The sequence below is a fragment of the Musa acuminata genome, chromosome BXJ1-10 (assembly GCF_036884655.1).
Source record: "Musa acuminata AAA Group cultivar baxijiao chromosome BXJ1-10, Cavendish_Baxijiao_AAA, whole genome shotgun sequence".
NCBI lineage: Eukaryota > Viridiplantae > Streptophyta > Magnoliopsida > Zingiberales > Musaceae > Musa > Musa acuminata.
Genome location: NC_088336.1, coordinates 19,587,851 through 19,612,521, shown reverse-complemented (window position 1 = coordinate 19,612,521; position 24,671 = coordinate 19,587,851). Strand labels below are relative to the sequence as shown.

Sequence of the window (24,671 nt, the reverse complement as noted above, 5' to 3'; positions counted from 1 at the left end):
AGTTCTCTTCACCACCTTCTCCTCCCCTCTTCTATAATGATGTATTACTATACTTAATTAATCATTCTCTTCTTCTCCTCCCACCTCCCCTCTTCCTCACCATCCAACTATTATAATTAATCATTCCATGTTACTATACTTAATTAACTATTATAATAGACCTAACATCATGTTATTAGAACATGTTATTGCAATAGATCTAACTAGTATAACATCATGTTATAATTTTATCCGAGTATGCAGAACAATCAGAGTAAAAAATAATATTTTATCTTTTAAAATTCAACTGACAACCACAGTGATATAACATAATGTTAGCTTGCAATGGACGATCACAATAATATAATAGTTTACCTTAATTTATGGATGACAGCCAAAATAATAAATTTTATTAGTCTATAAAATGCAAAAAATTTATGCAATATGTAATATTATGGAATATCTATATTTGCACTTAAAGTACTTTCAGAAAATACTATATGATTCTCTTATTAGTTATATTAATTATACAGAATTTACAATACTTAAGTACACACAACTTCCTATACAATACTTAATGAAGGGTAATCTTATATAAGTTTATCATAGCATCATATCATCAAAATACTGTAAACTAATTAATCATCGCTCTTTTCAATGTGCAACGCTTACATGGGATAATTAATTATTTGATCAGGATAGTTGCATTGGATATAAGTAATACTTTAGTTGTGAAGGTCATATCTGGTGCATCGATTAGTCCAAATTCTATATCGAGTGTGAAAAATCTTATGACGATGAGTCCTAAGTCAAGGTGAACATAAATTAAGTCAAACATCAATTCATCTAAAAAGCTTAAGCTTTTGAGTTATACATCAAACCAAATATGTAAAACTCCAATCTTTTAATCATTAGTGATGTGAGACTATCCATCCTCTCATGATATCTCTATTCATTTCACATATATGAATATTTCTTGCATTAGGTGCATTGGATGCCTTGTTGATGTATTAAGTACATGAAAATATTTTTGCTGAAGGTCGCATCAAGTATTAGGGAATGCTTTCGTTGTATGTCACATTAAGTGCATCTAACACTTTACCTTGCTTCAACATGTCGAGCACAAGCCATTGCTTTGGTCAGTGTCGATGCATCGAGGACAAGCAAATAGTTTAGCCATGAATATTGCATCAAGTGCATCGGATGCTTGTCTAGATTTGTCACGACAAGTGCAAGGAGATGCTTTGGCCATGAATCTTGAGATTTAGTCGGCTAACAACTTATCCTCTCCATACCAAACTGCCAATTTAGCTACATTAGTCTTCTTCAAGCATCAATTGCTATTAAAGTGGAGCTCAAATTCTTTTTATAGCTACCCATATGACAAGATGGATGCTGGAGGGAGAACGGAGTAGCACTCCCTATCATTTCCCTACAGAGTGGAGGGAATAACCGAAACACAAGTACATCATAAGTTTCATATAGGGTCGTCACTCACGACTCGAACTATGGGGTCAAGTTTGGTACTTCTACTGAATCTATCTACTTCTACATGTTTATGGGGTCGGTACTTGTACTGAATCTATCTAAGTTTGGTAAATGGAGGCTCGAAGCATGAGTTTCCATCTTGGATTTGTTGAATAAAGAGAGATGCCAAATCAACTTTAGCTTGGTTAGTTTTCTTACTGAGTTGAATTTTGTATCTCATATTCTCAAGACATTGGTCTATTTCTTGCAACGGGGAATATATTATAGGATTTGTCTCGTTTGTCAAATATGCTTCAAGTACATGCAAAGTTGACGATGACCAACTTGGATTATTATATTTTGAGTCAATAATTGGGAGGTGACATAAGATCAATAGCACATTGAAATAAAATGCTTGACGATAAGAGAAAGAGTTTAGAAACAACGAGTATCAATTGAGAATCTGAACACTATGTTGATGATATGATTGTTGATCCATTTATTAAAATTTTATAATCTAAAATATTTAAATAATATATTTTTAGAATGAGACTTTTGAGTAAGTCATAAAAGATTCACATGATGACACATATTTAGATGGATGTTGTTATTATTTTTTACTTAATTTAAAGTTATTTGTTGTCATTGTTATATTTATATTTATGTTTATGCATATTATAGTTTAATATAATAATTTGATTGTTTTGACAAGATAAATTACATGAGTCATTGTGGATTACACTATGAAACGCTAATGATATTTTGGCATATAGAAGAGAGTATGATATTGATGACATATAACCGGTATGACTCGCATTAGTAGTTAGATTTAATATAGTATTATCATACTTATTGGATTTATTAGGTTGTTTTAAGATTCATGGTCATGTATAAAATATTTTTAAAAATTTTTTAGAATCCAATTAGATAAATTTATTTTTAAATAAATTTTATTTTATTTTATTTTAATTTTAATTTTTTTTATATCTTATCAATTAATGGGTCAAATGAAAGCATGTTAGATTATATGATCTTATTTAATTAAGTAAAATATATTATAAATATGATTGAATTCCGATGATGGTAATCAGTTAATAAAAAAAAAATTCAATTAAATATGATTCCTTACAAGATTAGGAAAAGACTTTCCTAATTATCATTCTAGACCCTCTATTATTGTCAAGATAGAAACTCCTATGGATTGATTAATAATCTGTAGTTTGATCTTGCCTGATCCACTTTTCTAAATCCTATTGTGTTTGAAATTTGAATCTACACGAATCCTAAGATAAAATCTCGATTTAGATTCCCGAATTGAAGTATGAGCAAAAATTCTCAAGAATAGCTTCTGAGTTATTAGAGTGATTCTCCAACTTAGGTGAGCAGTTCGGTTCTTGTTCCAATCTTTGATGCTTATTGCAAAACTTGTAACATGGGTATATTCGACAAGATCCAGCGATGTTCAACTTAAAAGAATACTTCTGATGAGATCATAGATAAGACAGATCCAAGTGAGAACTCAAAGAATCATTCATATAGCTTGATGGCACTCGGAGAATCCCTTATTTATAGTAGTCGTCCTCCTGTCCTCGCTGTCTGTAGCTAGAGGAAATATTTTCTATTGTCATTCTTTTGGTTTTTTTTTGTTTTTTGGATAACTTGGCTCTGCCTGTTGAGTCTCCAATTGGCCAATCATATTTGTTTATATCACATAGCCATCTTATTCGTAAGTTTACTAATACTCTCATCGGGTACGATAGACATTGTAAATCCCAACACAAACAGTCGGTGCATTGTTTCAATGGACTCCACCAATCTATCAAATTTAGTTCATGCATAGACCTACAGAACATAAAACTTGCCCTGAATTATATTGGTATATATGTGAACACCTATTAGGATACTAAAAGCATTAAGAGCCATTGTTTTCGAATGTACTAACAAATTTAGAACACTTATTTGTTGAAATATACCAACAAATTTCATTTTTCAAACCGTGTAGGGATTAAATGAAAAAGAAAAAAACCATCGTAAAATTTGGAGTTAAATTGCGACAAATAGTTTGTTCGGCGTCTTATTAGTCGAAGCCGCCATCCGTGAATGTGAGAGCTTCTATATATATAATCCAACATGGTTGCTGGTGGCTATTAGCTAACGTTCTACATGGTACTAAAATCAAGTTGCATTATCTATTTAATTGACAACGACTAGCAATGCTATTGCGTGCAAGAAACATGGTTCTAAAATTTAATGGCAGACGTCTAATGCACACAGTCTCATCCTCTTGTTGACTAAGAATGATTCTTCACCCGTTCGGTGATTTAAGTAGAACCGGTGGGTATAGTCAACATGTATTTATTATCTTGAACCACCTAATCTACATAATATGCACCTTCAATTATTAATCACGTACGTTTGTATGAAAGTGACCTCACAGACGGACATCAGATCAATTCATTCATCAGAAAATTTAATACAATAAAAGACAATAAAAAATATATCATCCAATTAAAACATCAGCAAGCATTGACATTTCGACGGAACGCCGGTGTCAAGAGCAACATCTGCAGGATGCAACAGCTGATGTTGACTACGGATTTTTAGACTGCATGAGACTTCCAATAGTAAGTGATGATGCTTAGGAAACAGTGAGCCAAACAACCCAAGAGACAGTTCGATTACTAGATTGATGATGTGAGATGCATACTTCGATTTTGATCATCATAGCACTTTTTTTTCAGACAAAAGAAATTAACTTTTACTAATTATAACAGAAATAAATATGGCTGTTCACATCACAGTAAACCAAAAATTAGTAGTTTTCGTGGCCCGAGCAAATGATGCCGTCCAATTAGCTATACCATTAGCCTCCATAAATACATGGAAGACTTTACATTTATACAAAAAGATAAAACATTTCAGATTCTCCGAGGAGGAGGGATACGCTGAATTAGGATGTCGACCAAGACTTCCGAATCACTTAGTCTATTAAATAAGCCGATGAAATGTGCCCACATACTTTTTCATCAAAATGTGAGACCATGATGCTTCATAGGACAAAAATATAATGAGATATTAAATTAGAGGAGATTCTGATAATAATAACTGCAAAAAGGCTTCATGAAAAATTAAAACGACTACCACCAACATCCTCGATACCTCTGGATCCAGTGCCAGGATTCCAGTTCATCCGAGTCGAATAGCAGCATTCGTTGGTGCCTTCATCGATGTAGATAACTTCAATGGAGCAGGAGCCTTGCTCCTAAACCCATTTTGGGGGCAGTTGCCATATGCCTCGGGACAAAAAGAGACCGTACAAGGATCATTCAACATTGTTGCATAATATTGCTAGCATCGGATGTGCTTCATGTCCCGATACTGGCAACAAAGGGAACAAGACGCTTGAAGTCCCTCTTCTTTCCGAGCGCACAACTGTCCAGCACACGACCAAGAAGCAAACGAGTATTCTGAAGTGCCACCTCTCCTGCCGACAAACCACCATCAGTCGTTGACCCAGCACCTTGAGCTGGTAGTCCAGTTCCAAATGCAGATCCACCCAAATATTGTAGGGTTGCACTTCGTGCCTTGAATGAGCTCTGTGGTACCAACATACCATGTAAGACTCTGTCACTTGCATCATACTCGTTTTCGTTTGATCCCGGATCGTCCATGTGGCCACCAGCAACACTGCTACAACTTTGCAGAAGTGCTTCCAGAACACCAAGCGCCTCCCAACATAATGTGCTCTCGACAAGCTGTGAGACAACAGCATACACATGTGGGCTCTGTGCCACATCCATTGGAGTCTTCTGCAGCAGTGCTTTAAGTGTCAATAGTACCACCCTCTGGTAAGCCAGAGGACCCTTCTCAAGCAGCCTTAGCAAATGACCAAATGCTAAAGATGAGTGTTTGGGGAACCATGCAGAACAAATTGGTGGAGATACACAGGCAAAGAGGTCCTCACTGGATGTGATCTCACCATGAGAATAAGCTAGAAACACTTCAGCAAGATCATCTAATGCTTTTGCACGACACCAAAATGAAAGGTCAGAAGCAACAGAGCATGCTTTCTGGTACTGAAGTCGAAGAGGTGTAACTGAGTCTGTGGCAATCGGATCCTTCATTAGCTGTAAGGCAAGCCAGGGCAGTAAGCCTGTGGTGTGCATTAAAAGACGTGTCTCCGGGCTCCCATATATAGAGTCGCAGTAAGGAACAGTCATTCGAGATAGCACCTCGATTGCAGAACCATGACTGACAGTGGACATAAGTCCCTTCAGCACAAGAGGCTGCACACCTTCAAATGCTGGCACCTTTCCACCCTCTTTAGGCAAAGATTTCCCACAAGACCGTAATTCTTCCCTGTGAAGCTCTGCTGCATCACAATTGTAAGTGTCAAACTCGTCACGGGGCATGCTGGACAGTAACACATTTTCAGTTGTCTGATCATGGAAGGACAGACGATCAATTATTCGGGAAAAGAGCTCGAGCACCTGGCAATATACGTGCACAAAGTCTGTGTGCATCATAGCAACACAACCCCAGAAAAGCTGGGGGTAGAGGATTACCTTCTCAGGTTCCATGATCTCTACCATCACTTGCATTGTCAAGAGAATCTCCATTGCAAAGCCAAGAACTGCTGGAACAGGATTTCCCAGGCACCTGTGGAGACAACGGAGAAGTAACACGCAATTCTCACTCTTTACACTAGGCCGCAGAGCCCTATATATCTGATAAGAACGGCAAGCGAGGTGTCTAGACGTGCATTCTGTTGCCCACTTGAGTGCTTCCGCACCCCATGTCTCCCGAAGATCCCCTTGGAAAAAAATGGCATCCACCATGCTCAGTACAAGTGCCGAAAGCAGTGCGGTGCTTGGTAGTTCAGTTCTCACAAGAGTTGGATCCTCATTCTCCCACATCAAAGTGCCACGCTTGGCCTGAATGTACTTTATTAAGCTAAACAGCTTCTGCTTATTCTCTCTATCACCACTCTCAACCTTATACAGTTCTAGATGCCGACCAGCAAGTGAATAGAGTAAATTGACAAGCAGATTCTGAGAATGCAGGAGCACAATGTCTTCTGAGCTATCCATGGAGACACAAGTAACATGAAAGAGCAGTGGCAAGTGTTCACGAAAATCCTCATCATTCTCATAAGCAATTTCGGCAAGTAAAATCAACGCTATGTCTGCACGGGATAGTAAGTGTTGTTGATGTCCCTGCAAAGCTGATTGGAGCTCACTGGCACTAATTCCTTGAAGTTCAATACCCCCAAGATGCAAAATATCCTCACCAGAGTTAGGTGTATCAGTTAGGCAATCTACACTGTCACGTGACATATGGCGGCTCCTTAAATTACCTGTTGAATTCCGAACACTCATCAATGGCCCTGACAAGCTCATCCCTGGTATGTTCATAAGTGCTGGAAGGAGTTGCCCTGACCGACCAGTGGAAGGAGCAATAATGTTACCTTCCGGGTGCAATGGACTCAGAGGGCCTGAGATACTCCGGCCTGTTATTGCTGAAGTCCGCCAGTTCAGGTTACCACCGGTGTTTCTATGTGGCCCATCAAGGGAACCACGAACAAGCAAAGGCGACATGTGAGGTTGGCTGTCTGCGATAGTTGTGACCTGAGAAGTTGTGGGGCCTTGAGAAAACTCCAAAATAAAATTTGCCAAAGGATCATCCTTGCTAGGCCTAACTGGATCCTCAATCTCCTCCAACATTCGCTGTGATAACTCACAAACCAAGTGATCAATGGTCTGTTGTGGGCAAATGCGTGCAAGATATAGACTAACACGTTTGGCTACTGAGAAATATGTAGCAAATGCTCCAGTTATCTCTGCTGATGTATTAGAATCACAGTCTTCAATCCCTTTGGTGATCAAAAAACCAAGGACTGGAATGATATTCCGGTTATTGCTAGCAACAGTGCTCCACAGCTTCTCTATTTCATCAGGAAATTGATCACCATGTTTCCACGTCACATAGTAAAGGCTTTTCAATAATCTTTCACCCCAGCCAGATTCCTTAAGTTTCAAGAAGTTCAGATTCTCAATCCAAGGAGCCATGCATGTTAGGACCTGATGCTGTGCAATAATGTCCACCGCATCAAGCTGTCGTTGCATAATTTCCTCGCACAGGAGTTCACTCAGCTCAGGATGGTCTTTAGCAAGTTTTGAGGAAAGCTTATATTGAAATTGTTGATAGGAGTCTGGTAGGTTTCCAACCACTGATGCCTGGTAACGCCCTGTGCCCTCAAATTCATTTTCAGCCCATTCACGGACAGAAAGGGTTTCCAACATTTGAAGGGCATCGTCACGAACTTGTTTTGACTGATCAACTACCTTATAGAGGATCAAACTTACCAGTCTCTGGATCTGACACTTTGGAATTTCTTCGCACATATAGACTTCAGCTAGTACACTAAAGTAACCATCTGCTATTGAAGAATCTGGAGAGTAGCACTGTGCCATAGTAAAATAATTTCATAACATGACAAATGGGCTCAACACTGAAGAAGGGACATAACAAAAGATAATCTGAAATACAGGTTTCTAAAATCACCAGCATGGTAGTCAGTACTCCTGGTTTTCCTGAATAAGGATCTTGGTTGTGTTCAATTATGGATAGGAAGCAAAAGCTACAATTTTTTTATAAAATTATAACCTAAGAATGTGTCTTGGTTCATATATAATGCCATGCACATTATTTAGAGCGAGGGTAGCATATTACGATCCAGTTAATCACTATATCCCAGTAATCTGGAAGACACCTGGGGAAATGGAGCAAACAAACTAACAAATCTTGCCAACATGGTAAGAAAGGCATGTAGTCGGTTGCTTGTTTGATTAATGAATTAGGTAACTGTGTCTAGATTATAAGAATTTGACCATGCCATTTTGACCCTGAACTGAACACATATTATCTATAAATTATGAAGTAAATCCACTATGTTAAAAGCAATCAAGCAGAAATTAGAATATGCAGATGATAGATGAAAAAAAATGGCTCTTAAGAATAAGTGATAGCCATTTTTTACCCTCCTTTGATTAATGCCCAACTGGAAACCGGGCAGCTCATGCATTCCTTTTTGACAGGCTATGATCAGCCCACGAAGGCATCCTTGGGATAATTTCATAGTTCCTAACTTCCTACAAGGTGGTTCAGTTCATAAATTTTACTTCCTTTTGCCACATTTCACTCAAGAGGCTAAGGAAGATAGTGTGACCATTTGCAAAGGCCAACTTAATCCTCTTCCTCAGGAAACCAAGAATTCCAAGAGATTCCATGTATTATTCATGTATGCCCCATACTAGATCTGACCAACTGTCCATCTTACCTCCTCTACATTCTAGACAGCTCATCTTCTTGTTTCAACATTCTTGTTTCAGTATTCTTTCAGTAAAATGTTTTGGACCTATTCCTTGTTACTTAAAAATTGAGCCACTGGTTCAAACACGATTGACTATCATTATCGATTGAACAATTAGCTAGAGCTGCTAGAACTATATCAGCTGATTGCTAAAGAGGCTAAATTGACCATGTTAAGATTACCCCTTGAGGAGGTCCATTTGATATCTAAAAACTACTCAAGAAAAATTGGCACGGTGGATAATGTTGGGGTCAATAAAAAAAGATCTGGTAGACTCAGAATAGTGTTGGTAACGTAAGCATCGAGCAGTAATAATAGTTATGAATGCTGAAAAGGTAACCATTGTGCAGTAATAATAATTATGAATGCTGAAAACCATCCCCAACAGGAAGGTTAGGGGATGCAATGATATTGATGGAAGAGGGAATCAAAGTGATCATAAATGAATAAGTGTAGAAGTGAAGAACCCCATGGAAAGAAGCTTAAGCAGTGAATGGTCAGGTTCCTGTAGCCCATGGTCAACAAGAATTAATAATCAGGGACTGACAAACTTGAAAAACTACTATACTATTACTTTAAGCCAAAAACAAATAAATTCAATGGGCATCTTTAAGACATTGTACTGAGTCTATGTAGCAATTAGACTCTCTGAACAACACAACATGATAATTTCCTCTGTATTCAGACCTCATGAGAAGCAATTCATACATAGATTCTTAAGAAGGTTATTTTTATTTCACGCAAATAGAAATGAAGTCTTATACATTTTGTAGCAAACAAATAATGGGTAAACTGAAAATTTCTCCTAGCTTCTTAAAAAATATATGTTCTTTATGTTAAAATGAACCTTTTTGACATTGCATTTTTGGCCTAATCACTTTTCTGCATTAACGAATATTGTCATTCATTAACAACAAATCTGATGTTGCAAAGCAGGTAATGGCATATAATTTATGCATTTGAAATCAGTGAAATGAAATATAACAATTATGCAAAAACTGTAATATAACAAAATCTACAACATGATGCATCTCTAGGAAGCTGTATAATACAAGTGTCTCAACTTTTAAGGCATGATTTACGTTTTGATCAGATATTTAAGGCTCAACCAAGGATTTTCTACTAATGGTTAACATTTAAGTTTTTCTCATTGCTTGAAGGAGCTTTTCCAATCTTAATGCAAAACTTGAAAATGAATTGCTATAGTTGAGTTTGATTATACTAATGCTTATTGACTGTCATTCATAGGAGGTTTTTTCACCTTGTTTTTTGTGCAAAGACATTTAATTTAACATATAAGATGCAAGATGCTAAGGAAGATATGGAGAGGAGATGAAACCTACTTGGTCAATACAAGCAGGAAATAGCTCCAAATTTGTCTGGAGAAGATTTTTTAATGCAGTTTTTGCTAGAAGAAGGCGGAGATGTCCACTTTTCTGTTTATCTCGTCCTGCACTAACACGTCCTCCATCTCCCGTGTATTTTGTGTATGATGGAGTTCGTGGATCTGCAGGTGAAAACCCAAATGGTGCCCTATAAGCTGGTTCCATAAATAAATTGTTGATCCAAGATATAACCCGACCAGTCATCTTTCTGGCATTGTCATCAAAAGAAGGCCCATATAAAAGAGAGGCAATGGCATTCATGGAGGCCCACTGCACTGCCTCCACTTGCTCAAAAACCTCCTTATCAAAATTGAATTTATCTATTGACTCCCTTGATCGGTTGTGCTGTCCCAACTTGTAGCGCTCAATTTCTCTGCGGTACTCACTAATGTTTTCAAGTGACCATGTGCTGCCCGTATCATCACACCAACTAAGAAGAAGATCAAAAAGCTTCTTACGAATTCTGACATCAAACTTCTCAGACTTCGACTCCACAAATTCTGGAGCTAAATATCGTATAACAGAAGCTAACGCATAACGGAGAGGCTGCAATTCCTGAAAACTATCAGATTGTGATGCGCATATGTGGCGGTATGTTTCTTCAATAAATTTCAGAAAATGTAGTCGCAAAATAGCTTTGCGACTAAGCATCCCTGGCCAAACTTTCTCAGCGATTGTACGATATATGTTTGCAATGTGTATGCGAAGATCCTCACGGCGGGACTTCTGGTTCTGCATGCACATACTTGATGAGATGTAGTGAATACATAATTTCTAGCACCTAAGCACATATGTTTTTAGTGTTAGTTTAAATACTCATTAAGTAGAAAAGAAGCTTTCTTTTAATTCAAACTTAAGGACATTTAAAAAGCACTTATCATTTAAAAACTTGATAGCTCTTTTATTGGCTAATATGATAAACAGCAGCACCACTTCATTGGTCTGCCTGGACAAAAATCAAATGTTCATATAAACTACAAAGTTGTTTATGCAGAGGTGGGAGAGAAAACAAATAATAATTTAAAAAGGCCATGTCATTTTTTGTTTTTTTATTAGCCAAACATAATTGGTGAGAGTTTCTATAGAAATGTACCACATAATGACTATAATTTCTTTATATATCTTGATAAACTGGCAGAGTAGTATAGACACCAGATGAATTAGAAGAGGTATCTCTGAAAAGAAAAAGGTGGGCAATGTGAGACTAACAATAGAACAATGGAATATACAAGGCAAAACAATAAAGAACTTCATTCAATCAACTGCTCCAATACAATTTGGTCTGACTAATATGTTTAATCCATTCAACACTATTGCCAAAGATGATAAACTCGCCCTGATTCAGAAAAGATAAGAACAGCTACGTGAATTTGTATGTGGTTCTTTCATCAGTGCTACTCTGAAACAAGACCAGATCCATGCCTATAATCAGAATGCAAATTAAAGCTGACCCAATAACTAGTGTAAATAGGTTTTTCACCATGTCATAGGTCAACCAAGCAGATTTCCCAAACTCCAACATTCCTATACCAAAAGAGAACTAGGGCAATAGGTAATCATAAATATGAATGCTTTTTAAATATGAATGCTTCCTTGTAATTTGTTCAACAAAGTAAAGAAACCATGTCATTGTGTCAATTGAAAATTTAGGCAAATCAAGTACTAAAGCACGAGAAGTTATGCAAAACTTAACAATTAACACGATATCTAACATATCTCTGTGTAACAGCCAGCACAACAGTATACTTCAATTTATCAAGAATAATTTGAATGCAAGTATACTCATGGACTTCCCTTAAAATATCTACAAAGACACTTGACCAAAGTGGCTTATATACCCATTACAATAATTAATTCAGGCAGTAAATCATGTACCTTCCATTTTGACTTTCCCTCTGCTTCTGACGAAACTTCCTCAACAAATGATGCAAGCTCACCAAACATTGTTTCACATACTTCCAGGTTTGAGTGGCCAAGAGCAGTGATAGCTGCATGCTAGACCAAAAATATAGTAAAGCACTATTAATGATCACCAGGTGGCATGAGCCAAATTGGAAAATGCAAGAAGAGATAGTGCTGATGCCTCTTCATCTTAAATTGCTACCAACCTTTTTGCCTTTTTTTTTTCAGAAAGCAAATACTTACAAAGGATATCAGATGCCCAAATATAATAGATTACATGAGCATCCACTTATCAGCATCGGTTACATGGGCATGGACACCAATCCCAATAACTTGAGGACCAAGTAAACGTCAATTAATGAGTCTACCACTAGATAGATGTATGGAAGTAGTAGATAAGAAAGCTGGGGTGACTAAAAGTAAATAGAGGCAATCCAAAAACCAAATACCAAAATGGAAATAGGAATCGAAGCATGCCAACAAGCGGTGGAATCAGTTGGATGTTGGAGAGTGAGGGGAACTAGATTCAATCAAAGAGCTAGACTATCAGTAAGGTAAAAGGGACCTACAGAAGATAAGGCAACATCAATATGTCAGCTTATGAGAAGTGAGTGGATGTGGGGGGTGATCAACAAGGAAAATGGCTGGTTGGACTAAATGAGTAGGAATGAGATGGAGCCAAGAAATGTAGGTGATGCTACAATTGCAAGATGTAGGAAGGATCTATGTATAATTAAAATTTATATAACTAGCATATCATTTATATGACCTACTATTAGTTTGATTTTCATGTTTAATCATTTTACATATTAAAAAGTATTTTAACTATAGCGAGCTCTTTTTTCTCAAATATATATATCTTTCAAAACATTTTACTTCAAAGTATTTTCATATTTCATAATTAAATAGAAACTAATATTCAGTATATTTAACAATTTGTCAAAAGATCAAGAAATTATGTTTTTCACTCACGTTGCACTCCAATCTCACAGAGACGGCAACAAGCAGGATAATGACATGAGAGAAGGGCAGCACTGACGATAAACAATGGACAATAGTAGATGTAGAAATTGTATTTTTCTCTTCCTTTCCTCTTCATGCCTTCACCCATTCTTCAGCTGCCACTTTTTTTTCTTTGCAAATCGAATATTGACTAAAATTGGCCAACAAAGGCTTGGATCAGCCTACTCAAACCAAATTTTGGCTAGTTTTAACAGGTTCCAAATGGATCAGTCAGATAACAAAGTGTTGTGTTGGGTAGACATAAATGCAATGGGGGAAGATCATTCTAGGCATTATAGGTTGTCAATTGTCACATCCCATGGTAAATTATCCTGAACGCCAAATTTCAAATAGTAACCTTTTGCAAAAGAGAAACAAGTACTGCAAAAAATATAAAGACAAAAGGCCTTTTTCCAAGTATTGTAATGAATTTGATCAAATTTGATAAGTTTGTCTTTGTTTCTAATTTTTTTTCCCAACAAAAGGATTAAAAAGTATACAACCTATAAATTCTCAATAGCAAAGTTTGGAATACTTTCGATAAAATATATGTGATTTTTGTCTGCAAAGGTGATTCTGAAGGCATCCCTTATAGGCATGAGCTTTCAGTACATGAGCTTCCGGTACTTTCAACAAAATACATGAGCTTTCGATACCTAGGACCTTCAAGGCTTCAACCATTTTCTACACTATTTACTTTCCTTTCTTGTACACTTGAAGGCATCCCTTGTTGAGGAATTTAATTACAAAAATTTAATAGGGCAAGTCATGGTTTCATAATAATGTTGCTCCATTGAGATCTACATGCCAAAGATTCTGAAAGAACCCCTATAAATAAGTCAGGATATCTTTCAAAGCCTAGTCTCTGAGAAGCCTCGTATTGGCAAGAAGCTCACTCATTTACCCACACTTTCTAATTCTTATTTAAGTAATCACATTGTTTATCCTGCAATGGCTCCTTGTAGTTGCACAAATTAGCATTAGATGATTCTTTTGGAATTCATTAGATAAAAGTAGAAAGTTAAAGTACACTATTATAATACAATATACATATCACATGTACCAATGATTTACCTTGCTTTGTTCTTTCAGAGATTTCTTCCCACACATCAAGGGAAACCTTATTAATCCCTGAATGTGTTGGAAAATAACCTAAATACACTTTAAGTTGATAATCATCAAAAAGAGTAGAATCACATAGTTTATAGCTTTATATAATTCCAATCCTCTCATACAATTCTAGTTTTGGATGGACACTATGAAGCCTCTCAAATGGTTCACCCACCTGGCCTTGAATATGTGATTGGACAGTACAACACCATTCACAGCCAAACAAGTGTGCAATAGGATGCATGAGGCTTTTGCAAGGATCAAACATGCATATGCTTCGGAAAAATATATATATATGCATAGGCTCCACAGTATCTCTCCTTATGGTATATCAAACTCAGCTCATAAAAATCTTCATGTGAAGACAAACATATCACAGAAAAAATCAGCTTGATACTTGTAATAATACCCAAACGTTTTGATCCCATTTTAATCTGCTGTAACTTAAACCTCTGGTTATAGCATCAGAAAAAATTGTTGGTACAGCATGCTTTTGTTTAGACTAGCAATGACTCGTAAGCACATATCACTGTGCATCTTCAGCAAGGTTGTAAATTTGTTGTCAAAGATAATATCTGACAGTGGAAGTAACCTTGTACTTACAGTGTATATTTCAGATCCATGTCTAAGTGCTGGGAATATGAGATGAAAAAGCTCCTTAGCTGCTGTGAAGCCCCGGTCTTCTCTGTTATCAGTTGGACAGGAGCATGCAAACATAGCATACATTAACCATTGGTCAAGTTTGTTTTCTGCATCTTGTGACTGATAAGCCTTCCCACCTAATTCAACAGGTGTAACAAGTGCAAGCCTACGTATTACCTCCAGCCTGAGAATTATTAGCTATAAATGAATATCAAATTACCTGAAAATTACTAGCATAACTAATAAATACTCCATAGCTTGTGATAATTAGTACTATTTAATTACTGTATACTGAGAGCTTCAAATGATAGACTAGTAATAACCAGGGTTGTCTAATGTTGGCTACTGAGTGATGCTAACAAGGAAGTTAACACCAGCATAGCAATCCAAATTACAAAGACAATTTCCTTCACATGGAGGAATTAATGATTTTGAATGAAAAATATTTTCTACATGTCAGACAACTCGTCAGCAAGAAGTTTTAAAGTAAAAAAAATAAGATTTTCCATTTAAACCACATATTTTATTTTTCTCTCGCATCACTTACATTAGCATGTTAGTTAATTATCGCACAAATAATAAAAGACTCATACAGTGGTCAAACTCTATGAATATAGATTTGAAATATTAACTGATATAATGACAATAGATATCAATATTATAAATTTGCAAGTCTTCTATAATATTCTAAACCATAGTTATTAGCCCAGACTGGCCAGCCAGTCCGCCCATAAAAATCAGGAACAGGTCACTTGGGCAATCGGATTCACTAATCAGACTGTTTTATCTATATTGACCATAATGCCTTAAATATAGATTCTCTTATGCTTTCTTAAAGTGTGCATCACTCGATCCCTCTTTCTAACCCACCCCCTTTATCATCCCCTCTTCTAAATCCTCTCAGCCCTTTGTCATTAATGTTCTCCTTTTCTCTTTTGTTGTCCTCCTCTTGATTTCGTCATTTATTTCATCCTCTCTGTCATTCTTTCTTTTTTTTCTGTTTCTGTCACGGTTCTTTTTGTAGTTGCTTTCTTTCACAATCATTCAATTTTCTTCTGCCAGAACCTCACTTCATTTGTTATTGATCTATTCTTCTGTTAGTTAACATATTCGAGCTCAGATTTCTACTTTTGATCATCAAATTTCATGAATTCTTTATATGATAAAGAAAGATTTTGCAAGGATATTTTTATTCTTAATTTTTGGTATCTTTACTGTAAAATATTCTTTTATCTTTATATATAATATATAAGCATTATTTATGTTTAAATATTTCATATCAAACCCACAGTCCAACCCCGTGACCCACTAGTCCAACCAGTGAACCAATTACTCGTATCTACTCCTGAGTTTGGTAACTATGTATGACTCAAGGTTTGCGAACTCATGACCCACTAATCTGGTAACCATCAGTCATACAGTGAACGAGTGACATCCCAGTATGGGTCAAACCTAAAAACCCCAACCAGACTCATAGGGTCAGAGGCATCCTTACCTTGGTCAGGCAACAGAGGGTAACAAACAAACCTGATAATGGCTGAAAGCTATAGACAGCCCTCACTTTGGCTGGACTGGCCAATTGGACCAGATATTGTTCTAACATGCTGGGAAGACTTCAATCAAACTCGGATTGGCCAGGACAATAGATGTACTGATTGGAAAAGTCTAGAAGATAGCTTCTGGGTTCGACGAGTGCAATCCAAGAAAAAGAATAGATCAACAATCCCACATCAAATAAGAAAAGGAAAGCAGGCTCATCCAAGTTGGGAAACCCAACTCAGGCCCTAAAAGCAGAGAATAGAAAAGGCAGGGAAAAGACTTGAGTAAAATAGTTTCTAAAATAGTTCAGTATTATACAGTTCAGATAGTTTTTTTGACACTAGTTGATTGTAGACATATGTGCTTCTAAGACTTGAAGGGTATGCATGAATTTTCTTCTCTCAAGCAGTCTTTTACATAAAACATTTATTTAGGATTAATCTTAGCAGTTATCAGCAGTTCACTTTTCCCTTCCTAACATATAGAATGCCTAACAGGAGGAACCATAACCTATCAAATTAGAGAAGAAAAGGAAAATAAGAGGTGTCTGGACTCTGGACTATGAAACAAGGTTTGAAATATCGTACCATACCGGCGTTTCGACATTCGCTCGATATGGTATGACCGTATACCGATGGTATACCGCTCAGTATAATATGTATATATATACATATATGTATGTATATATATACATATATGTATGTATATATATACATATATATATATACATATATATTTATTTATATATAAAAGATTTTTTTATATAAATTATTTTTATAAAAGGCGATGTCGCGTCGCCTTGGGGCGACGTCGCCTTAATATATATATATATATATATATATATATATATATATATATATATATATATATATATCGCCTTTTTCAATGAGGTCGCCTTTAAAAAAAAAAAAAAAATATATATATATATATATATATACTTTTTTTTTTCCTTCTCCCACACGGGGCGACGTCGTCGAGGCAACGTGACGTCGCTTTATAATATATATATATATATATATATATATATATATATATATATATGTCATCTGGTAACGGGCGATCCATGTACCGGTCAACTAACGGACCGGTACGCATCGCCCAGTACGGACAATATTATTCAAAACTGTATACCTTGCTCTGAAACATAGAGAAGAAAGATCAAAAAGAAAATGTCAAGGTGATCTATATTCTATACCACCATATTTGTATGTTTAAGAAGTTACAAAAGAAGCAAGAGAACAAGAATAGAAGAAAAATAGAAAACATGAATTCCACATCTCCTTGGAATAAGCATAGTTCTCTTGACTAATCAAAATTTAGCACACCTAGACTTAACGTAGAATAAATTTCCACTAGTTGATGAAGTTAAATAATTTAAGTTCACATAATGCCTACTAGCTTTTAATTGCAAATGACCACAAACTACACAGCTGAAACAATTACCTACTGCCAGCACAACCCTGCAGTAAGTCTGAACTATTATGTAGAAGGAAAGTGGACTTGGCACAAACAGAACAGGTTGTCTTAGTACAAGATTAAAGTCAAAATGTCTTGATATTTAAGTCATATTAGCTGAAGCAATATGTGCAGCTAAGTTAATACAATCTCCAGATCAGTGAGCACTCTTAACAAGGCAAACCAAGATGACATTATTATATCTCAAAGACAAAAGAAGAAGTACATAACATTCTAATTAAATAAAGAAAAGTATTCTTGCCTTGCTTCCTGAACAGAAGTTGGGCAAAGTTCAGCAGCAAACTTAACAAGTTCACTAAGACAGCGGGCCCATCTGTTTTTATCAGGGTTTTCAAGAATGGACTGAAGTGTTATGTCTGGAGGCACTGGATCGAATTCCCTCCTCAAATCAAAAGGACGACCAGAATCCCAATAGCTACTCAAAACAAAATCATCCTGGGAATCAAATCAAAAACTGAATCAGATAAACCACCAAAAGATTGAAAGCCAACAACAAACACTATTTTGTTCCAGTTAAGGAATTCTACCCTTCAGACACTTATGTAAACATGACAATATGACATCTGGTCCAACATAAATAATAAACCTTTTCCAAAATATTAATTCTTCTCTTGATCAGTACAAGTTACCAAGCATCAAAATTCATCTCCTTACATGGCCTTTTTATGATTTATAACATATCAGCATTATGTAAAAGAGAAAACATATATTAAAGCATTAAAAAATAAAAAATAAGAGGAAAAAGACAAAAACTAAACAGAAAATACTCACTCCATTTTCTTCCAATACATCAATGACAAATATTGGTTCCACCTCAAATAATTTATTATCAGCTCGGCCATTTGCTGAGAGGTTTCTGATATCATTTCTTAAAACACGAACAGACCGCAGTAACTCTAATGCTGTATGTCTTATCTGGACATCCACTGAACTGAGGAAAAAAAGACCAAGTGCATCTACCTCTGTTGTTTGGAACTCAGAAGGATCTGCTGACTGAAGAAATGGAGACCTGGTCACTTTATCACCATCAAGACATGGTCTCTTAATGCTCTGAGCATCATTTACCAACAGTTTATCAGACAAACAAGCCCTCCATAAACGTATAAGTTCCACTAGGCGGACCAGTGAAGTTTGGATTAAAAGAGGAAACTCATCAGGAAGTTTCAGTATAAAGGTAGCCATCCCTCTCACCACAGCATGACGACGATGAGGAAGATGTCGTACAATGCGGTTCATTACTTGCACTGCTTCTTCACGAACACCAGGATCAAAACTTATGCCATGCTGTGGAATAATTTCAGTTATCTTATCACTGCGGCCAACTTCTTCGATCAAATATGGTATGCACTTCAGCACTGACCTGAAGAGAGACGCTTGAGATTTTTCCTTCGTTGCATTATCTAAAAGAGTTTATTCTTTAGAACAATTTCATAGCATTTGCAAATAAGAAAGAGAAAGAGTAATATATAATCAATATGCTAACACTTCTAACCAAGAAAACTGAGAACAATTGAAACAAACTAAAGCACTAAAAGGTCCAGTCAATTTTGCCAAAAACTACCAAATGTCACAACCCGAGTCTGATGAGTTAACTGGTCAATAACTCCATTTCAATCCTTCAACCACGGACCAAAATGCTTAAGCGGGAGTTGCCGTAGTACACTCATTAGATTGGCTTATATGGGCCTGATGACTATGATTGGCTCATATGCTGACTCATAGTTCGGATGTCGTAGTCCTGACTGTCAACTTGATTTTCAGATTAAATGATATAAAATAGAAAATTAGATAAGTGTTAACAAATCTGAACTATGAGTCAGCATCTTCACACTGATATAACAGATTTACTGCAAGTAATCAACCACTGCAGAAGAAATTTAACTCATAAAATTGCTAATTAGTATGAACACACTAACTTTGAAATAACTCTAATTTTTATAATAGCATCCATCATGAATCTAGGATAGCACATTGAAGCAACAAATAGCTAAAAGATAACAAAATATATAAAATTGCAACAATGAAGACCAAAAATAATAAAACTTGTCAGACTAATATGTATCAACCAGTATTTACCAGTTCATTCAAAACCAGACTTACCGCCTGGTTTGATTATCATACCGGGAATACCACCCGATACCCCTATCTGTTTTTAACTTTTGATAGTTGTCTTTTCTTTTTTCTCCTGCCTTCCTTTCTCACTTTCGCTTATCTCTCTCTTCACTTTGCCTCTTCCTCCTCCCCACCGCCTCTTCCTTTCTCTCTTTCACATATCTCTCTCCTCCCCCTCCGCCACTTCCTCCTCCCCATGGCTTCTTCCTCCTTATAAGGGCTACTTCCTTTACCTCTAGTACACCTCCTTTATTTTTCCTCCTCTTCCTCCATCTCCTCCACCTCCTCTTCCTATATCGTTCCTCCTTCACATTTTCCTCCCCCTCCTCTTCTTCCTACTCCTCTCAAGGGTTCGCCATACCGAGCAATACTAGTGGGATGTACCAATCCATCAAGGGATCGATATATGGACCACCCTATACTAGGTGGTACCCATTACATGACCTCATATCGGGTGATACGGGGTCTATACCAATAAAAAATGGTCGAAATTCGACCATTACTAACCTATAATGGTCGGATTTCGACCATTACCAATCAAGAGTTGAGATTGGCCTATTTTAAACGGTCAATTTGATCATTTAAACCATAGAAAAGGGTTTTTAAACCCTTTCCTCCCCCCTCTTTTATTTTCTACAAGAAATTCTGGGATTTTATTTTCTGTTCTTCTGTTGTGCATGTGATATCGACCCAGATTTCCCAACAAATAAGGTAATGGTCAAGTTTATACATTGAGGGGGAAAGGGAAGACAGTAGATAATTTTGAGCGGATGTGATAGAGCCTACACGACGTAAACACAAAGCGAAACTCAATGTATTCATAGCCATCGTATTATGAAGAATTTTACGGCCAACAGCAGTACGATGATAGTTGGTCATACTTCTCTGAGCAGTAGTACAATGATCGATCTTATGAAATGGAGCAGTAGATCAATGGCGAAAGTAAAAATTCAAACATTCTCCATGCTTCACCCAATACATGCCATAATCGTCCTTGCTTCAAGAGCTGCCTCGGACACATGGTTCACGACGATCAGACTACGACCATTATCACATTAACGCACCAATAGTATATGGTGTATCAGTATATTATATCGTGGGATCAATTTCAGAATTGGGTCCAACAAATATATCAAATTGATATATAGATTTATAGAATCGAAAACCCTGATCCACCGCCCATAGAGTCCTGTAGTTCTTTTTGGTGGTAGAACTAAGTATATTTATCAATTAATTATTTGATTCATTATAATCTTAAACTTTAAGTTGTTTAAAAATTAATCTAACAAGTCAAATCATTTCTTTGTAGATAATTCAATATTAACGGAAGAACGATCCGGAACATACCACAAAGCTACTCCTCAAAGCTCAAAAAAGATGTGACTATTCTTTCCTAATTTAGATTTTTTGATAAAATTATACTAAATTTATATTTATTTTCAACTTAAAAACCCTAATCTAATTTTTTTTCTATTTTTATAAATATTTGAAGTTATTTTCGGTAATTTTACCATACCGTCGATATGCCTCGTTGTACCAAGATACGATATGTTGGTATGCTTTAGTATATGCCATACCAATGACCGGTTGGTACACCTGTACGGATCGATAAGGCGAACCTTGCTCCTCTCTACCCCTTTCTCTTAGTCCAAGCGGAACTTATCTGTGTCATGTGTTTCTACATCAATCCATACTGAAACTGTACAATATCAACACCTGACCAAAATTATAAACCCTGATGAAGATGCAAGGAGACTATAGAATAGAAGAAAATAACTTCAAGTTGGAAGAAATTATCGATCATAAAACGAAAGAAGATAGTAGGTACTCAAGATCTAAAAAAAATCTCTTATCCAACAATACATGTCATTGTCATGCATGTTTAAGGCATAAAAGGCTTTATTTATGAATGAGTAAGTCAACTACAACCAAGATGCATTTGTCAGCACAGGAGTGCTGGTGATGATGTATCTATACATGAATTTTGTTCTATTAGAGTTAGAAATGAAGATGATTTATTTTCAAAAAATATACCACCAAAATAAGGATTTGATCATAACTTCTCCCAGCTCAACTCATCTAAACTTCTTAAACTAATAGTTCTATCTTATCTTATTATATTTCTAAATAAATAAATGATAAAGCCAAACAAATAATAATAAAATGAGACATCTTATACAAATCTAACATCTAATTAATAAATAATATCATAAATCCTTGAAAAAAATAAATCTAATATAGACTCAAAAAAACTAGATAAGTTACATGAAGTTGGATAGCATCAATTCACTTTTTATTGAATAGATCTCATTCTCAAGATACATGAAGTTGCAGTAGTTCTGATCTACAATTTTTTTTCTTCAGTTCATGTTTAGTATCGATATCATTGTAGATTACTCACGTTACTGCAATCACTTGAAACTCTCACTTTTTTATTTGCGGTCTGAGTAAAACAAGTATTATGACTAGAAGAACAAGATCAAAAGTAAAATGGAAAGAAGATTATGAGCAAATTTCAAGATACAAAAAAGAGATAGATTAAAAAATCTAACAAAAATGGCTTGTTAATCCATTTTCATTTCTAAGAATATATGTTATATTGGGATGGAGATGAACTGAATATAAATATAACTAGGAGGATTCTTAAACTCAGGAGCTATTTCATTATTTCTCTAGCATAAAAATCTATGATATCATCAAGTTTTAATTATCCACATTATCAAATCAAAATAGGACTAACTAGATATGCCATATTTCAGCAGAAAAAATTGGAAAGCCTAACTTTGCTCTGCAAAGGCTAAAAGACTGTAATCATCAAATTTTTTTTTAGCCTTTGAAAATATATTTTGTCAAAATCGTTTTTAGATCACAGAATAAAAAAAAGGGCATAAATTTCATTGTTGAACATATCTTTTAATATTCAATGCAAACTTACTCTTGCATCAAGGACCAATTTTCCACTTATCACAAATAATACTTCGAGATTAACCTTATGTGTTGGTATGTTTAATGTGCCATTGCCATAATAAACAGAGAGGTGGCACCACAACATCCAATATAAATATATTTGTCATTGATCGTAGCCATGATGAACGTCTTGTCACACCAACATCATTAACATCCAAAATAATCCATTCATTTACAAAGTTGTATCTCTCCTCATAGTTTCCTTTGACATGTCATGAAATTGCCACCCAAAATCATCCATGGTTGCACCCTACTCTTAATATATTTAGAACTACTCACCCTTTTCATGAATTATCTAATAAATGGCATATTCTGCAATATGTATAACATTGATCAATTCTTGTCAGGCACATAAGATAAATTCCTCAAGCGGGATGAATGAAATAACAATATTGCTACATATCTGCATCTATTCTCCTCAATCAATAACAATGCATTATAGTTAATACTTAATAATTACTAAGCAGTGGAAATATAGTCCAGGAGTGACCATTAAACATGAAATAAAATATAGGGCAAGTTAAATTAAATCATACTTTGCCCCATACTAGCTGTGCTGTAAACAAACTTTCTTATGCATATGACTTTACATACCCTTGTACTTACACCATAAAAATTAAGTGCACAGAAACATCTACAAAAAGTAGCACTGGATAAAGAAGAGTAGCACACCTATGGTTGACTTTGGTGAAGTAAGAAGGGCTTGGCTATAGGCTTTATTGCATGATCGTATGATAGACTCAATAGCAGATTTCACTTTCGGAATGTAATGACCAATACCATGAACTGAAACAGTAATAGATAAGTTAGCATTACATATAGCAATATACAGAAGTACAGAATCAAAATTCAAAAGAAAAAGTGTTGAAGAAAATATTTAATGAGGGCAGGAAATATCACCATGAAAAACTTCCAAGCTAAATTGTTGATTTGAAGGAGACATAACAATGGCAAGCAAAGCCCGAAGACCAATAACCTTTGCTTCACTCAGACTATCAGGTTTCAACAATTCTAGTATCATATGATTCATAGTGAAATCTAGGTTACTCTCAGCTAAAGTCGCACAGAACTCAACAAGTTTATCATGCTGAACATCTTGAGTTAGCAAACCTTTCTTTAAGACAGTCAACAACTGTGCTGTCACACTGTACAAGTAATCCCATACTTGGTTTTTAGGCTGGAAATCTGCATAAACATTTAAATAAAATTTCACAACCCGGTGCAAGCAATCTAGTGCCATCGACCGATGGTTCTTATCCTGCATAGAGATGGCATCAAACAAGTTAATACTTGACAGGAATGGGACATCAAAAAGGCAAATAGCTGCCTTCAAATGGCCACGTAAATGACATAGAATAATTAGCTTGGCACTAATTAACAAAAAAACAATTTGTTATATTACACAAGAAAACACACTCACTTTAAGATTCTTATACAAAAGCTCCATATGAGGACCAAAGTTAGTATTAAATGCTTGGGGATCGCCTAGACAGAGTAGAAGGGTCACCAATGGGAAGCCAACCTAGAAAAAATGAAATTATTGCAGATGCACAAGACTTAAGATAATGGAAAAAAAATCTGAGTCAGAAGTTAACCACTGATAACTGTATGGGGGAAAAAGAAAGAGGATGTCACTACAATCACTTCTACAACAAAAAATTATAAAATAATGCTGGCTCTTCTTATGCATCCATCTTCACAAAATTTTCCTCTATGGC

The 24,671-nt window shown here is 35.8% G+C and overlaps 1 protein-coding gene across 3 annotated transcripts in view; it reads right to left on the bottom strand.

Moving 5' to 3' along the window:
• Nucleotides 1-4,182: 4,182 nt before the first annotated feature.
• The window catches only part of LOC135595362 (uncharacterized), a 55,423-nt gene continuing 34,934 nt past the window's right edge, over nucleotides 4,183-24,671 (bottom strand). Inside the window, exons 9-18 of one of the 3 annotated variants that reach the window (XR_010480362.1) lie at nucleotides 24,374-24,475; nucleotides 23,854-24,211; nucleotides 23,626-23,739; nucleotides 18,646-19,274; nucleotides 18,116-18,309; nucleotides 14,821-15,043; nucleotides 12,079-12,198; nucleotides 10,162-10,935; nucleotides 4,606-7,910; nucleotides 4,183-4,493 (exon numbers count right to left, since the gene is read on the bottom strand). Coding sequence is in view for 2 of the 3 variants with exons in the window: in XM_065086188.1 (XP_064942260.1) it covers nucleotides 4,812-7,910; nucleotides 10,162-10,935; nucleotides 12,079-12,198; nucleotides 14,821-15,043; nucleotides 18,116-18,309; nucleotides 18,646-19,274; nucleotides 23,626-23,739; nucleotides 23,854-24,211; nucleotides 24,374-24,475 (5,613 nt within the window). In the remaining variant the exon portion in view is untranslated. The other 2 variants (XM_065086188.1, XM_065086189.1) reach the window with 2 other exon arrangements.